The 17,442-nt window shown below is 39.7% G+C and overlaps 6 protein-coding genes across 7 annotated transcripts; all 6 read right to left on the bottom strand.

Annotated features, from left to right (window-relative positions):
* Positions 1-25: 25 nt before the first annotated feature.
* LOC117461913 (uncharacterized) lies at positions 26-11,655 on the bottom strand. Its single transcript, XM_034103908.2, has 3 exons — positions 11,261-11,655; positions 926-980; positions 26-681 (listed from the first exon to the last, which is right to left on the bottom strand). Exons 1-3 carry the CDS (start codon positions 11,638-11,640, stop codon positions 214-216), a joined length of 903 nt encoding a protein of 300 aa, XP_033959799.2. The 5' UTR covers positions 11,641-11,655; the 3' UTR covers positions 26-213.
* LOC117461901 (histone H3) lies at positions 2,329-2,798 on the bottom strand. Its single transcript, XM_034103898.2, has one exon. It carries the CDS (start codon positions 2,782-2,784, stop codon positions 2,374-2,376), a length of 411 nt encoding a protein of 136 aa, XP_033959789.1. The 5' UTR covers positions 2,785-2,798; the 3' UTR covers positions 2,329-2,373.
* On the bottom strand, positions 3,697-4,329 carry LOC117461928 (histone H2B 1.2-like). The gene has a single exon (XM_034103923.2). It carries the CDS (start codon positions 4,319-4,321, stop codon positions 3,941-3,943), a length of 381 nt encoding a protein of 126 aa, XP_033959814.1. The 5' UTR covers positions 4,322-4,329; the 3' UTR covers positions 3,697-3,940.
* On the bottom strand, positions 4,822-5,229 carry LOC117461948 (histone H4). Its single transcript, XM_034103942.2, has one exon. It carries the CDS (start codon positions 5,211-5,213, stop codon positions 4,902-4,904), a length of 312 nt encoding a protein of 103 aa, XP_033959833.1. The 5' UTR covers positions 5,214-5,229; the 3' UTR covers positions 4,822-4,901.
* On the bottom strand, positions 7,584-8,211 carry LOC117461897 (histone H1-like). Its single transcript, XM_034103894.2, has one exon. It carries the CDS (start codon positions 8,209-8,211, stop codon positions 7,597-7,599), a length of 615 nt encoding a protein of 204 aa, XP_033959785.1. The 3' UTR covers positions 7,584-7,596.
* A 535-nt stretch (positions 11,656-12,190) lies between the features above and the next one.
* LOC117461939 (histone H2B 1.2-like) lies at positions 12,191-13,697 on the bottom strand. 2 transcript variants are annotated; one of them, XM_071206254.1, is made up of 2 exons: positions 13,307-13,697; positions 12,191-12,245 (listed from the first exon to the last, which is right to left on the bottom strand). In XM_071206254.1, the coding sequence occupies exons 1-2, from the start codon at positions 13,681-13,683 to the stop codon at positions 12,224-12,226; spliced, it is 399 nt and encodes a 132-aa protein (XP_071062355.1). In that variant the 5' UTR covers positions 13,684-13,697; the 3' UTR covers positions 12,191-12,223. The 2 variants fall into 2 exon arrangements, with proteins under 2 accessions (XP_071062355.1, XP_033959825.1); XM_034103934.2 differs by lacking the exon at positions 12,191-12,245 and having other exon boundaries at positions 13,287-13,697.
* Between the last annotated feature and the right edge of the window lie 3,745 nt (positions 13,698-17,442).

Genomic DNA, 17,442 nt, shown 5'->3' with positions numbered 1-17,442 from the left:
TATTTATTGTGGTTTTGACCATCAGGGAAATGCATTCAGATGTTGAAAAAAGCAGTTCCATCATTACACATCAGGGTAGTGGAAACTACAAATAAGACTTTATAGTCGTTGATTAAATAAATATAAAAGTGTTAGATGAAGGAAAGCTCTCTGGACAGAAGTGTGCGGCTCTTAAAAGAGCCTTTGTTGTTTGTTGAAGCGGGATCAGGGTGTTCACTTCTTGGCAGCCTTCTCGGTCTTCTTGGGCAGCAGCACAGCCTGGATGTTGGGCAGCACGCCTCCCTGAGCGATGGTCACTCCTCCCAGCAGCTTGTTCAGCTCCTCGTCGTTGCGGACGGCGAGCTGCAGGTGGCGGGGGATGATACGGGTCTTCTTGTTGTCGCGGGCGGCGTTTCCAGCCAGCTCCAGGATCTCAGCGGTCAGGTACTCCAGCACAGCGGCCAGGTACACCGGGGCTCCGGCACCGACACGATGGGCGTAGTTACCCTTCCTCAGATGCCTGTGGACACGGCCGACGGGGAACTGGAGCCCGGCACGGGATGAGCGAGTCTTGGCCTTGGCTCGGGCCTTTCCTCCGGTCTTCCCTCTTCCAGACATAATTGCTTTCTCGGGTTTACAAAGAAGTGTGACTGTCTGCTCGCCACAGCGGCTCTTTATAGCCACCAGCTGCTCTCTGATTGGCTATCAGCGAGCGTATTGAAGATCGTCCAATCAGAAGGGAGCTCACGTCTTCTTCCAGTTGCTACTAAAAATAAAGACACTAAACCTGGAGCTATTCTAGTAAATGTATTGAATAGATGTATAATCTCTGTCAGATGAGCACAGTGTTGTAACTGTTGTGATAAATAGATATTTGTGTTCGGATTGTTAGATATATTCACATGTAAGTGTGCAGGTGTTTGTACAAACAGTACAGTACAGTTACTTGGTTCCAGGTTTGACGGCTCCAGCCACAGAGGACTGTCCGAGGAGGGATGAGTCTGAGGGTGAAAAAGTTGAAACTGTGAAAAAGTTCTGTTTCAAGCTAATACAATATGATAGAAATCACCAATAATACTTGCATGTGTTTTGTACATTTGTAATAATCAGGAAGTCTTAAGCATATTCTTCATCAATTGTTCCGTTATGAGATTGATGTCATATTCTTTAGGAAATAGTTGACTCTGTTGTGAAATGAATCTAAAACGTGCTTTCTTATTTTACTGATGCCTCACACATCTTGGTGGGAGAACAATTTCACTAAAGCAAAATACAGTCAAGTAATCCATATTATCCGTTTTGTCACTTTGCCTTAAATCACATTAACTTTTTTTTATTGGCATAGTAACAAACTATATTATGGCCTTTTATTATTTTAGTACCGTTTATACTTTTACATTAGTTAAAGTTTATATTCAATGTTCTGTTGTAACACTGTTAAATGAATGGTTCTGGGCTTGATTACCTTTAAAATAATGACATGTGTTAATAAGGATAAACCAATCAAATGAAACGTTGGACTAAACTATGCTGTTAAATCTCTGACTGTTTTTCAGTAGGATGGCAAATTCCTATCTATAAACAATTATTAGTTTTTTCTCACAACAGATTTGATTTTCTGAAGTGAATCTAACTTCGGCGAACATGTAAGGTCATTATTAAAAGGTACAATTAATTTGTTTAGGATTATTTATGTATGTATTTATGTATAGAAGGACCATGCATACAAATACATTAATCTCAGCAAAGAGAAGAGATATGCCAGATTATAGCCAATAGCTGATTTCCCTCTGTGGTCCTCAGGTTGACTAAAATGATGAAAAACATTTCATTTGGATAATTTACTCAAAGAACTTCACTTCTTCAATCTGGTTTTTAATGTGTGGCTGTTGTTATTGCTTGCTTTTTAAATTTGACTTCAACCATATGTATTTGTTGTTCTTTTCACCATCTCTGTAAAGCAACTTGGAGCACCTGTAAGAGCGCTTACAAAATACATCCATTATTATTACTCAACTGTTCAGTGTTTAAAGTGAACACGTTATAACAATAGCTTGTAGTACACTTAAAACAACCTTCCCCCAAAGTTATCAAGGAATATATGTATCCCTTGTGGCTCTTGGGTTTTAGAACTTTAATACATATTTTAAATAAATGGTTTGGATGATCCATAACAGACATACGTTGCGTTTACACTGATCTATTACTCACATTTTAAATGCCTTTGTAACTTCAGTAAACAACAACCTTTCTTTTTCCATTCATATTGGTACAGCTAACCAAAAATAATATGAACCAGGGTCATCATAATAATGAGTAGGATTGTAACTCTTTGAAAGTGTGTGTGGCTCTTAAAAGAGCCGTTGTGTTTGGGTGTTCTGGTCGCAGGTCAGTCTAAGCCCTCTCCCCGCGGATACGGCGGGCCAGCTGGATGTCCTTTGGCATGATGGTGACCCTCTTGGCGTGGATGGCGCACAGGTTGGTGTCCTCGAACAGGCCGACCAGGTAGGCCTCGCTGGACTCCTGCAGAGCCATGACGGCGGAGCTCTGGAAGCGCAGGTCGGTCTTGAAGTCCTGAGCGATCTCCCTCACCAGGCGCTGGAAGGGCAGCTTGCGGATCAGCAGCTCGGTGGACTTCTGGTAGCGGCGGATCTCCCTCAGAGCCACGGTACCGGGCCTGTAACGGTGAGGTTTCTTCACTCCGCCGGTGGCCGGGGCGCTCTTACGAGCAGCCTTGGTGGCCAGCTGCTTCCTGGGAGCCTTTCCTCCGGTGGATTTACGAGCTGTCTGCTTGGTTCTGGCCATTGTAGTTTCTCAGTGTTCACAGCGAGAGAAGGAGTGATGTGTTTCTGTGAGCAGCGGCTTTATAAAGGAGCTGCCGGAGCAGGGCCGCGCTGATTGGTGCAGGCCGGGAGACACGTGGCTGTAGCTGCTTTACTATTGGACAATGTAACTACTCCACAGGGGATGATCCGGGGGCTGCTCAAAATGAACTTTAGTTTAGTTTAGGGGGAAATAAATATGATTAAATATAATATAACCCTAACCCTGTCATTTTCTAATGTTTAACTATGATTTAATTTGTAGTGAAAAACTCGCCCTGAAATAAAGGAATCATTTAGTCAACAACAATAAACATTTGCCCAAAAGTTAAATGTGAGAATTAACATCAGTTACAACCCAAAGGAATGAATTCATTAATAATGTAGTGAGCAGAAACAGTCTTTAAATGGCACCAGCTTTTAGTGTGAGTGTAAGACGTCAAATGAATCATGATCTTCTGCAGTAAAATGTGATCACCTTCTAAAAGTATTTGAGTTTATTAGTGTGAAAGATGTAGGTATATAGCCTACTTATCCATATGAAATGTATGTGCCCATATGAATGTTGTTTATATGTATTATTTATTTCACAAGCATTTGCAAAGCATTTTTCGTTTGTGTTTTTGACATTACTGATTGGTGAAATGATTCTCTTCTCTTATTAAACACCTTAACTTTGTATTACCGGTATCAATGATTCAAGGGAGGCTTTAAGTGTCAGCAAGAAACACCATTTGGATTGTTGTTACAGCACATTAGAGTTTGTGGCAGAGGGACAACATTTAATAATAAATGTGTTCATTTGTCTCCTCTAAAGATTTGCTAAGATAAAGATTACCACTTAGCATTTTCTCTCAGGATTGCAGTAAAATAACCACCATATTTCCTTCATATTGTGAAATGTATTGATTTTCATTTTGGAAAAACAAACATCAGTGAGGTGGTATAAACACGTATAGTGAAGAATGAACAATATTCAATCATGGTTTATCTTGCTTTACAAAACATTATGTATAAATAACATTTAAGTTATTTAGATTTCTGGTAGAGTAGTTATAGAGTACAACAGGATGAGCTCTTTGGATGGGTTGGGTGGCTCTTAAAAGAGCCTTTGTGTTGTTGTATGTCAGCAGCGGAGTTTACTTGGAGCTGGTGTACTTGGTCACGGCCTTGGTGCCCTCAGACACGGCGTGTTTAGCCAGCTCTCCGGGCAGCAGCAGACGGACAGCGGTCTGGATCTCCCTGGAGGTGATGGTGCGGCGCTTGTTGTAGTGAGCCAGACGAGAGGCCTCACCGGCGATGCGCTCAAAGATGTCGCTCACGAAGCAGTTCATGATGCCCATGGCCTTGGAGGAGATGCCGGTGTCGGGGTGGACCTGCTTCATCACCTTGTAGACGTAGATGGCATAGCTCTCCTTCCTGGACTTTCTCCTCTTCTTTCCAGTCTTGCTGACGCTCTTAGCGACGGCTTTCTTTGAGCCCTTCTTGGCCGCCTTGACGGGGGGTGCTTCAGCAGGCATGATGAGAGGTGCGACAGAGTTGAATGACTTCTTTGTCACAGAGCGTTATATTTATATTGACCAGATGCAAATGTTACTGTGCTGTTGCTCGCACGGGACTGGTTGTCTTCTGAGCAGGACGGAGCATGCGCATAACGAGTTTTAGAATCAAAACAGATTGGGTGACATGTAAAATGAACCCCCCATTGATTATGTATTCGTATTATTGGGGTTTTATAATGTGTTGTACATGAACACATAAATACAAATGTATTAATTAGAAGCGAGTGTCCTTAACATCCCGGTGTACGTCACCTATAAAACATATTTCAAAAGTACCCCACACAGATGGAAGTAGACGTTTTTGGAGCAGTCGTGGTTGTGGCTGTAGTTGTGGAGTCTTTATCCTCTACAAACATATCATTGGATGTCGGAAAAACAACATTGTGAAATGGTCATTTTTAATATCCAGTATCCTAGCAAGAGTTTGGGAGATATAATATAGGTTATAAAGTTCATCAAAAGGAATGTCTCTTTTTGAGTAATTTGGGTGGCTCTTAAAAGAGCCGTTGTTGTTCCAGGTATGTCGGGGTGTAGATGTTTAACCTCCGAAGCCGTACAGAGTGCGGCCCTGCCTCTTCAGGGCATACACCACATCCATGGCGGTCACGGTCTTTCTCTTGGCGTGCTCGGTGTAGGTGACCGCATCACGGATCACATTCTCAAGGAACACCTTAAGCACCCCACGGGTCTCCTCGTAGATCAGACCGGAGATACGCTTCACGCCGCCACGGCGAGCCAGACGGCGGATAGCGGGCTTGGTGATGCCCTGGATGTTATCACGCAGAACTTTGCGGTGACGCTTGGCGCCTCCTTTGCCGAGTCCCTTTCCTCCTTTTCCTCTTCCACTCATTTTCAGATATTGTTATGTCGGGTCGTTCAGAACGAATGAGTAGAAGCAGAATGACCGGCAGTATTTATACATTCACTGCGGACCTAAGAGAAGACGGAGAGCGGGAAAGCTGCTGGGCGGGGCCAACGCTGCAGCCTCCACATTATCTTTCAAAACATTTTCTCTTCCTTCTAATATTGTTTATATAATTCAGTCAGGCTTTATACTAAGCGTTTGATGATTAAAGTTTGTTAATATGTAATAAAACCCTCACATGCTTAATAACATTTGAAATAAGACCCTTTCTGAGATTAACATTACATTTAAAGTTGATCAAAGTTTTCAAAAAATACATAGGAGACTTTATAGGAGACTTTCATTCTGTTTCTGATGAGTCAAGACATACATTTGTATAAAACATGTCAACAATTTGACATAAAAAGACATAAAAGCCTCGACAAGTCACAGACTACCATGGAGCATACTGAGTCTGTGATTGAACAAAGGCTCATCGGACAATTCCCTTTCTGCCGTCTGAAATACTGTTCTGTTGTGTTTAAGCTGGTTTAGGTCCTATCTATCTGAACGCTCTCAGTTTGTAAGTGTTAACGATGAATCTTCCACGCAAACCAAAGTTAGCCATGGAGTGCCACAGGGCTCAGTGCTCGGACCTATTTTGTTCACATTATATATGCTTCCGTTAGGCAATATTATAAGTAATCATTCTGTAAACTTTCATTGTTATGCGGATAATACTCAACTATATTTATCAATCAAGCCTGATGAAATTAATCATCTAAATAAAATTCAAGACTGCCGTAAGGACTTAAAAACGTGGATGACCTTAAACTTTTTGATGTTAAACACGACCAAAACTGAAGTTATTGTACTTGGCCCGAAGAATCTACGAAACAAATAATCTAAAGATATACTAACTATGGATGGCATTAATTTGGCCTCCAGTGAGACTATAAGGAATCTTGGTGTTATATTTGATCAGGATTTATCCTTTAACGCTCACATAAAATCAATTTCAAGGACCGCCTACTTCCATCTACGTAACATTGCAAAAATCAGGCATATCTTGCCTCAAAACGATGCAGAGAAACTAGTTAGTCCATGCATTTGTTATTGTAACTCTTTATTATCAGGGAGTACCAAGAAGTCAGTGAAGTCGCTTCAGCTGATTCAAAATGCTGCGGCTCGTGTACTAACCAGAGTTAGGAAAAGGGACCACATTACTCCTGTTCTGGCTGCCTTACACTGGCTCCCTATAGAACACAGGATAGAATTTAAAATTATTCTTCTCGCCTACAAAGCCCTTAATGGGAAGGCGCCATCTTACCTTAAATAACTCATTATACCCTACTGTCCTACTAGGGCATTGCGTTCCAAGAATGCAGGGTTGTTGGTTGTTCCTAGAATCTCTAAAAGTACAATGGGAGCCAGAGCCTTTTCTTATCAAGCTCCACATTTGTGGAATCAGCTTCCAGTTTGTGTTCGGGCGGCAGACACCCTATCCGTTTTTAAGAGTGCGCTTAAGACCTTCCTTTTTGTTAAAGCTTATAGTTAGGGCTGATTAGATTCAGCCCCTAGTTTTGCTGATATAGGCTTAGTTTGTCGGGGGACATCTTACTTCTCCCTTCTCTCTGTCTATACCTCTGTATTCTCATTAACCCAGCTTCCCCAAATGTCTTTCTTTTTGGTGTCTATATACGCCGGGATCCGGAGTCATGGATGATCCTGCGGTCCTGTGTCCTGCATCGCGAGCGCTGGATCGCGAGTCGTGGCTGTGGTCCTGGATGGATATCCTTGTGGATTCATCTTCCTATTATACACACATGCATTTCCAAACATTTGGACTACCTATGTTGCAAATGTATTATCTTTTCAATTTACACACGGCATCTATTGCACGTCTGTCCGTCCTGGGAGAGGGATCCCTCCTCTGCTGCTCTCCCTGAGGTTTCTCCCATTGTTCCCTTTAAACTGGGTTTTCTTTGGAAGTTTTTCCTTGTACGATGTGAGGGTCTAAGGACAGAGGGTCTGAGGACAGAGGGTGTAAGGACAGAAGGTCTAAGGACAGAGGGTCTAAGGACAGAGGGTGTCGTATTGTCATACTGATATTCTGTACACACTGTGAAGACCACTGAGACAAATGTAACATTTGTGATATTGGGCTATAAATAAACATCGATTGATTGATTGAAATAGATGAATGTCATATACCAGGTAACATGTTATTCATGTCATCTTTATATCAGTTAATTCACTTCTTGTAAAAAGTAAGGTAGTCTGGTGTTATAAAAATATAAACATGTAATATTAAAACAGGAGAAGTGCTCTTTCGGTGTATGTGGGTGGCTCTTAAAAGAGCCTTTTGGAGATGAAGCAGATGGTCTGTTTACTTCTTCGCTGCTTTCCTGGCTGGTGCCTTCTTCGCTGCTTTGGCAGCTGGTTTAACCACCTTCTTCACAGCTTTCTTGGGGGTTACGGTCTTCTTGGGGATCGCTGCCTTCTTGGGGGTCGCTGCCTTCTTGGGTGCTGCCTTCTTGGCCGCCACCTTCTTCGGGCTCTTAGTGATCTTCTTCACGGGGGTTTTCTTTGCAGGAGTAGCAGGCTTCTTCGCCGTCTTGGCTGCTGGCTTCTTAGCGGCGGGTTTCTTCGCTGCTGCTGCTGCCGGCTTCTTGGCTTTGACTGCGGGCTTCTTCGCTACCTTCTTGGGCTTCTCGGCGGGCTTGGCTGCCTTGAAGGAGCCGCTGGCTCCGGATCCCTTGACCTGCACCAGGGCTCCATTCTCCACAAGCTTCTTCACGGCGCGTTTCACCTGGTTGGCGTTGTCGATGCCTTTAACGGCCAGCTCTTTCTTCAGGGCGACATAGGAAATCCCTTTACGCTCCTTGGAGGCGGTGACGGCTTTCAGCACGAGGTCAGCGGCGCTGGGGCCCGCCTTCTTCGGCTTGGTGGCTCTCTTCCTCGGGGACTTGGCCGGTGCGGCGGCGGGAGCGGATTCTGCCATGTTGCTTTCAAAGTGGATTCTCTGGACTCGGTGAGACTGTGAGAGAGAAACCAGCAAAGAGCGGAACTTAAACACACCATGAGAACCGTAGAGACTCAATCACAGGAGCAGCAGGCATACTGTGCCACTTTGTGTTTTCTCTTCACGAACAAATGTATTAAAATCACACCTGAAGGAAACAATATATTGTAAATTTCACCCTAAACGATAGCAAAGGAGTTTCTCTTCATGTAAAAGTTAAATTAACTTCAATATTGTGTTATGATTTTAATGGGAAGCCTTTCGACCTCCCTCAAATGCTGCCGTGTGAGTCGTAAATATGTGACTGTCCTCTCTAATTGCCCTCTTAAATGCTTTAAAATACTTTCAAATTCGACTTAAACTAGTCTGGCATAGAAATAAGATGTTTGGTTAAAGACCTAACCTAAAAAAAGTTTACTAATATAAATATGTTAATGTTAAACAGAGGTTAGTTTTGTCTCTGCAAACACACTCAAAAGAGTCGTGGGTTTGTACTCTAGTTCTGATAAAGAGTCGGTATGTTTTCTTTTACACTTCACTAATTTAGGATAATTTAACTTAATTCAACACTTTGATAACATGTAGGCCTATCTTTTCTTCTTCAGAAAACTAAGTAACCTGCCGTTTGCCTGCTGGAGTGATTTACAGTATGCAAGTATATTTATTTTTTCCGATAACACGTCAATCATATAAAGTGTATTCATCTATAATTTATCATATCACTTTTACGATTTTTATTTATACATTTTGTGTCTTTTAATTTCGTATGTTGAACTTTAAGAGACACAGCATAAACGCATTTACAAAAAACACTCAAACAGTTGGAACATTTAAATCGGCTGTTTTTGAGAAACTTGATTACTTTAGAGTTATTTGTTACACTCATTAAAGACTATTACAATAACATCACTAAATGTGCTCCAAATAACACCTTTAATAAACTTTAGACTCAGAAGATTAGAGACTTTAAATAGGCTTCTTAGGTGTTTTGGCTCCACACATGTCTGACTAGGATTTTAACTTTATTTATTATTTAACACCGGTTAAAGGTGCTTGTTTCTTTCTCTCATGTATTTGTGTTCGGCATACTCTTAAAATAAAGCATTATCTTCTGACTGTTTATCACATATATTCTTAAGGTCACGATGAATGACCAGCAGTTTCACCACAATACATTGTTTTTATTCAGAAATGTTAACCAAATAACATTAGAAATAACATAAATTGCAGAAAAAGAAGATGTATACTTTTCTGTATTTAGTCGACGCATAACCTGAAAACCTTTTAAAATCACTTAATCTATGTATGTTTTAGTTTTTTGCCTTTAAATACTTCTTACATGAATCTTGTGATGCACCAACTTGAACACACCCGTAATTGGGTGATTCAGGTCTTTAAACAGAAAGCCTCTTCCAGGCTTAAAGCCTGAGTCCAAATAAATATCACTACAATAAACAATATTTATTTTTACATTCTGTTTTTGTCCATCTTATTCTATGTACATCTATATAGACTCTTTCATTTACTTGGTCACCTCAAGCATTTTCTGCATTATTGAGATTATTGTATTAATTATTATTTATGTTTTATTAGTATTATTATTATGTATCAAGTTTACTTCACCTCACATTTGTCTTGCAACATAAAATGCACTATTTTATTCTAATTGATTCTATGGTTTCTTTTTGCACTATTTGAATTTAATACTTTTTTTTTAATCAGTTTTATTGTCTTTTGTCCTATATAACTATGTTGCATTGTTGGAGGAGCCTGGGACTTAAGATGTGCATTGCCACGTCTACACTGTAGCTACTGTGCATATGACAATACATAATAAATGAAACTTGACCTCATTAATCTAAATGTATTTTGGGTTAATTTTATATTCAAATTAAGTTAACGAATAATGGATCACGGAAATGTATCTCCATAACAATAATGTAGTCAAGCAGAAAATAGTAGAGCTATAAACAGTATTTAAAGAATATAATTCAAACATGAAGAATTGTGTTTTGTATATTTTATTAAGTTCAGTTTTCAATCCTAAATATTTTTGTTTTTATTGAATGTAAATACAATTATTATAATTACTGTTATATAACTATACTATTCTGGCACTGTTTCTAATTGTGGCTCTTGTACTTAGTGTTTGAGTTTTAAATAAAGTTGAGAAACGTTTTTGTCCATAAAATACAGTTTAGTTTAAACAATATTCTTCAAGATGTTAATATTTACATGCTTATCTAATCTTGAAATAGTGCTGTATAATAGCTTGTGCCATGTATGTTTTAGAGCTACTAAACTAACTCCTAACACATTAAAGAACTGCTAATTGGCTAAAAGATATTAACTTCATTAATATATGTACTAGATGTACCTCATTTCTCAAAATGCTAATAGAAAATAACACGTGTGTTAATATTTATATTCCACTACAAGAGAGCCACTATTTTCGTTCTGCTCCAAACATGTTGGTGAACACTGACATCTGGTGGATAAAGGCTGGAACTACATATAACCTGTTATTCATTTCAATGTGCGTGTGGGATAAAGATACCATCGAGTGCTTAAATGCTACGGTACGCTATTGATCGGTGAACTGCAGACACCTGCCAATAATTAATACCGATATAGTGTAAACTGAGTTAAACACTAATGATGGGTCCAACAAACGTTGTGGCTTTATTTCTGTGGACTGACAGATGTAGAAACCACACCGCTATTCATTTGAGAATGTGGTGATTAACCTGCTGGATGTACGAAGGAAAATGTGAAAAAATAGTTTGCTTTAGTTGAAATAAGGTTTAATTTTAGAGAGGCTACAACCTGCAATACATAATATCATTAATAGTAAATGAGGGTTATGTTTCAATTGTATAATTTGCTCTATAATGTGGGTGTTTTTAGTTGGGTGACATGTTGTGCACATCAATACATATAAGGCAAGGGGGAGAAATGTCTTTAGTTGGAAGTGTGTGGCTCTTAAAAGAGCCTTTGTTGTTTGTTGAAGCGGGATCAGGGTGTTCACTTCTTGGCGGGCTTCTCAGTCTTCTTGGGCAGCAGCACAGCCTGGATGTTGGGCAGCACGCCTCCCTGAGCGATGGTCACTCCTCCCAGCAGCTTGTTCAGCTCCTCGTCGTTGCGGACGGCGAGCTGCAGGTGGCGGGGGATGATACGACTCTTCTTGTTGTCCCGGGCGGCGTTTCCAGCCAGCTCCAGGATCTCAGCGGTCAGGTACTCCAGCACAGCGGCCAGGTACACCGGGGCTCCGGCACCGACACGATGGGCGTAGTTGCCCTTCCTCAGATGCCTGTGGACACGGCCGACGGGGAACTGGAGCCCGGCACGGGATGAGCGAGTCTTGGCCTTCGCCCTGACCTTTCCTGCACCTTTTCCGCGTCCAGACATTTTCTACGTGATTATTCTTTGACGTTTAGAAGAAAGTGAGTCGACCACCGTTCTCACCAGTTTATATAGGAGCGCAGCTAAACGCTCATTGGTCAGATTAATCCGTAAGTGTGATCGTCCAATCAGAAAACAGGTCGGTCTGCCGCCTGAATTCTTTTCAGAATGAGACTGAATTTTCTGAAATAGTTTTCACCCGTTCAAAGATGAACATAAACTCCTGTAATTTAAGAAGCGAAAGTCTCAATGTGTAGAGAACATTAAGACATTCTAAAAGGTGTCATACTTAATGATTATTTACAGTGTGTAATTCACTTATTAAATAATATATTTGGGATTATAACTCAAATGACACACACCTAAATACATGCAGCTGTTTGGACTAAACATTCCACGGGGAAAAAATGATCATCAATTGTAACTTATTTGTGTAGGTTGTAATTTGTGTAATGTCTATTTTTGTTACCTTATCTTTATATGTGGAGGACATCTCTTATTTCATATTTAGATTTTAATAGTTTTGCTAGGTATTATTAATTCTGTCTTTGTATGCACCAAATATACCAAAGCAAATTCCTTGTATGTGTCAAGCTACTTGGTAATAAAACCTATTCTCATTCGTGTACACACACACACACACACACACACACACACACACACACACACACACACACACACACACACACACACACACACACACACACACACACACACACACACACACACACTATATTAGCAGCACATGTTTGATACTAATATATCTGTGTACAATGTTTGATTGTTTGAGAAAGAATAGTTTGTGGGAAACCTTCCCTGAGAAATTAATAATTTGTGTGAAACCTTCCCTGGGAAATTAAAGGAGTAGAATCCAGTGGAAGATAAGAAGTGACTCTCCGCCCCAAAAAGGTCCATATATACTGTTTATTCATGCACGGGGCCCCCTGTTGCTGACTGGCCGGTCCCGATACCTGTATCGCACGGCAGTGGAGCGGGGAGCCCGGAGTGCTCTGTTACAGGGCACTCTGTATTTTCGTATTGTGTCTTTTTACCATTAAAATCAGATTATTGTTATAACTTGTATGCCGGTGTGTTGAACTCCTTTTCTTATTAATCTGACCAGGCTCATCTAACGGACGGCGCGGAGCAGAGCTGGGCTTTAAGCCACCAAAACTGTGTCTGCTCCTACACTACTCGGAGGGAAGTCGCTGTCATATGCCTTGTGAACAATCCAATAATGCCTCTTCGGCAGAGCGGCACTTGCTTTACAAATGAGTCAAATAACCTTTGAATGTGAATGTTTTCCCAGCACTTGACTGATTTTGTATCGCTTTGCATTCTGGGTTAACAGACTGGAAAGCTATAGGGCGCTTTTTCTGTCAATCAAGTAAACTCCTGAATTAAGTGGCAGGGAGACCAAGGACAAAACCTTTTTTGTCTATTTTAACAGAATTGGATTTTTTTTTTATAAATGACTCGTGATCTACCAGCATTGCCCCCGCGGTCGATGTACTGGGCACCTCTGACTTAGACCATAGGTATTATTAAAGTTGTATTAAAATGGAAATAATGTTGACATATATTAGACACTTTGTAAGGAGAGAGCAGCAGTAGATGAAGTGGGTGGCTCTTAAAAGAGCCTTTGTGTTGTTGTATGTCAGCAGTAGTTTACTTGGAGCTGGTGTACTTGGTCACGGCCTTGGTGCCCTCAGACACGGCGTGTTTAGCCAGCTCTCCGGGCAGCAGCAGGCGGACAGCGGTCTGGATCTCCCTGGAGGTGATGGTGGAGCGCTTGTTGTAGTGAGCCAGGCGAGAGGCCTCACCGGCGATGCGCTCAAAGATGTCGCTCACGAAGCAGTTCATGATGCCCATGGCCTTGGAGGAGATGCCGGTGTCGGGGTGGACCTGCTTCATCACCTTGTAGACGTAGATGGCGTAGCTCTCCTTCCTAGACTTTCTCCTCTTCTTGCCGGTCTTGGTGGCTGTTTTAGCGACGGCTTTCTTGGAGCCCTTCTTGGCAGCTTTGACGGGGGGTGCATCGGCAGGCATGATGAGAGAGTGAGGTGCGACAGGGTCGAATGACTTCTTTGTCACAGAGCGGTCTATTTATATTCACCAGATGCAAAAGTTACTGTGCTGTTGCTCGCACGGGATTGGTTGTCTTCTGAGCAGGACGGAGCATGCGCTTAACGAGTTTTTTTTATTAGTCAGTTTATTGAACATGTCAGAAACAAAAACATACAATAATATATATATATATATATATATATATTCTCTTTTTTTTTTTCTCACTCAAATTAATAATTACAACCCCAATAATAATTCTCAGATAGTCTCTGTCATGTTCAACAGGGGCATGAAGAAGCTTAACAAAACTGTTCTGGTCCTACCCCCTCTAGCATATATTTTTCTTATAAATAAAACATTAGGTCATCGTCATCAGTGACATGTTTGTCTTGTTAATTTGTTTGCTTTTAGTTTTTTACAAAACAATCAAATAAATTACTTTTACAATTACAAGAAACAACAACAAATGGGATTTCACAGGTCCTGTTCATAACCATTAATGATTTGGCTCCTAAATAATACTTTCAGGTTAGATAGACTTGTACAATAGTTCAGTGCATCGTTACAGTTATTCCACAGACTAACACCTTTTGATGAGATGCAATGAAGTTTGGCATTTGTTCGTACGGGTGTTTTTTTTTGAAAATGCAGTTTCCTCTCAACATGTGCATGCTTTCTCTCCGTGTGAAAAGTCCCTGGATATTATGAGGTAATTGTTGATTTGCGGCTTTGAACATAATTTGAATAGTTTTATAGTCAACCAGGTCTTGTAGTTTTAGTGTTTTTAGTTTGATGAACAATTTATTTGTAGGTTCTCTGTACGTAGTTTTATGTATAACTCGTATGGCTCTTTTTTGCAGGATGAAGATTGTATGTGTATTTGTTTTATATGTGTTCCCCCAAACTTCCACACAATACATCATGTATGGAAGTATGAAGGAGCAGTACAGCATAAACAAAGAAGCTTGATTAATTAGGTATTTGGCTTTATTCAGAATTGCTATTGATTTGGATATTTTGGCTTTGATATAGCTATGTGGTTTCCAACTTAATTTATTGTCTATGATTACTCCAAGGAATTTTATTTCGGATACTCTCTCTAATTGGACGCCATTTATAGTGAGTTTCTTCTCTGTATTGGTCGATCGATTCCCAAATAGTATGAGTTTGGTTTTGCTTGCGTTCAATGTTAATTTATTTAGGTCAAACCAGATCTTCATCCTGCTCAGTTCCTTCTCCATTGTGACCAATAGCTGTTCTAAATCGTCCCCACAGCAGAGTAGACTTGTGTCGTCTACAAAAAGAATGGTTTTAATAATTTTTGATACTTCACATATATTGTTAATATACAGAATAAATAGTAATGGCCCCAAGACTGAGCCCTGAGGCACCCCACATGTAGTAGTTGTGATTCATGGCTTTGTAGTTCAACGTACTGTTCCCTGTTATGTACGTATGTATGGATTACAGATGTGAGTTATTACTACAACCAGTATTTAAAATGTCCTCAGCTAGACAAGGACCAACATTGACAAAGTACTTATTGAAATCTTCCACAACTGAGGTCATGTCATACATTACTGTATCGTTTTTTGACAGAAAACTGCTTTGGTATTGTGCCTTTCCATTTCCTTTTTAATAATGGTATTTAATACATTCCATGTGTTTGTAATGTTATTTTTGTTATCCTCCAATCATTTGTTGTAATGATCCATTTTGCTACATCGTATTATCTTTGTTAGTTTGTTTTTGTATGTCTTGTATTTTTGTTCAGCCTCTACTGATCCATTCTTTAAGAAGTCTTTACATACTTCATTTTTCGTTTTACATGCATTTCATATTCCCATAGTGATCCATGGTTTTTCAGCATATTTTTGTTTCACTATTTTCTTTACACGAGGACAATGTTTTTCATACGGCCCTGATATGTAGAAATGATTCATCGGCTTCATTTGCATCTGGTACATAGACTTTGTTCCAGTCTTGTTTAGATAATTCTTCTTTAAAAGAATGAACAGACTCTGGTGTTTTGTGTCTTGTAATTGTGACTTTTCTGGTGTCTTTTTTGATTTCTGTTCTAACATGGACAACAGAGAAACACATTTTTCATGACCAATGTTGGGATTTAAATAAAAAAGTGAGGTAAAAGTGATGCTTGTCACCCTCTAGCCTCCACATTATCTTTCAAAACATAATAAAACCCTCACATGCTTAATAACATTTGAAATAAGACCCTTTCTGAGATTAACATTACATTTAAAGTTGATCAAAGTTTTCAAAAAATACTCTTTATAGGAGACTTTCATTCTGTTTCTGATGAGTCAAGACATACATTTGTATAAAACATGTCAACAATGACATAAAAGTAATAATTAGTCCAATTGAAACACCTGAATCTATACACTGTATTTAGGTTTGGTTGTGTGGCCATCATCAAAATGATTAAATAAAAAAAAATTACCAAATAGTTAATGGTAAATATAAAATATAAAGTAACAGACAAATAACCATGGACTTCTCCAACTTATAACATATTTCAGCTCTCACAACATTTTATAAGTCTGGTCAATTAAAGCTTTTCATTTACACATTTAAAAGATACTTTAGTAGAGAAACACTTTTACAAACCAGAATCAAAGCGGAAGGACCAGATATCTTGCATCATTGCGTGCAATATTTTAATGAAGGTCACTCGTATGCTGTAATCGTGGACATCTACCTTTCATGGTGTAAAAATCAGTTAAAAGCAAACTGAATCAAGCCGGGTTTTACCACAGAAAGGGTTATTCCTCTCAAATCGCTGTAATTAACGCCATCAGGTTGGAACTTCGTGGACCTGGACAATTGTTTGGATACCGAACAATGTGGCAGGTACTAAAACAAAAGTACAGTCTTCGAGAGAAGAGAGAAGATGTTATGAATTTGCTCCGGGAGCTTAACCCTCGAGGCTGCGAGAGGAGATCTCGCAGAAGGTTTATAAGGAGAACCTACCACTCAATGGGACCGAACTATATGTGGCATGCTGACGGTTATGACAAACTTAAGCCATTCGGTGTGGCCCTTTCAGGATGCATAGATGGATTTTTACATAAAGTACTATGGCTTGAATGTGGATGACAAATTGTTGGTGAATATTTCCAAGTAATATTGTGACTGACTGACTGGGTGATTGACTGACTGACTGGGTGACTGACTGACCGACTGGGTGACCAGTATGACACTGGTAATATTTTTACATCTTTATAAAGCTATGCAGTGGATTACAAATTGTTGGTGAATATTTCAAACTAATGAGAATTGTGAAGCTTTGATAGATTGCTGTATTTATGAAAATGTGTTTCATTGTATTGGTGAATGTTTCACCCATTGATATATATATATATATATATACCGTGGATGACAGGTTGTTGGTCATCAGTATATCAAAAGTATTGTGAAGCTTTTCTATATTGATGGGTTATTGAACATTTATTTTCATTTTTCAGCATTCGTAGGAAATGAATTGATGCTTTTATTGATTATTGTTGTAGCATGCAAGTTGCTATTTATATTATGTGCTGACTTTCTGATGGGAGTGATGTGAGGGATAACGTGTTTTGATATTGATTAAATGAGATTCAACTAAAATATTTGGATTTTTGCCTGTTTTGTCTGACAAAAACCTATGCTCACTTTTAAAGGTACAATATAGTATAATAAAGTGACAAATGTGTACCTGAACTGAATTGAATTTTTAATATC

Source organism: Pseudochaenichthys georgianus, chromosome 17, assembly GCF_902827115.2.
Source record: "Pseudochaenichthys georgianus chromosome 17, fPseGeo1.2, whole genome shotgun sequence".
Taxonomy (NCBI): domain Eukaryota; kingdom Metazoa; phylum Chordata; class Actinopteri; order Perciformes; family Channichthyidae; genus Pseudochaenichthys; species Pseudochaenichthys georgianus.
The sequence above is the reverse complement of the archived record's forward strand: the minus strand, read 5'-3'. Positions and strand labels throughout refer to the sequence as shown.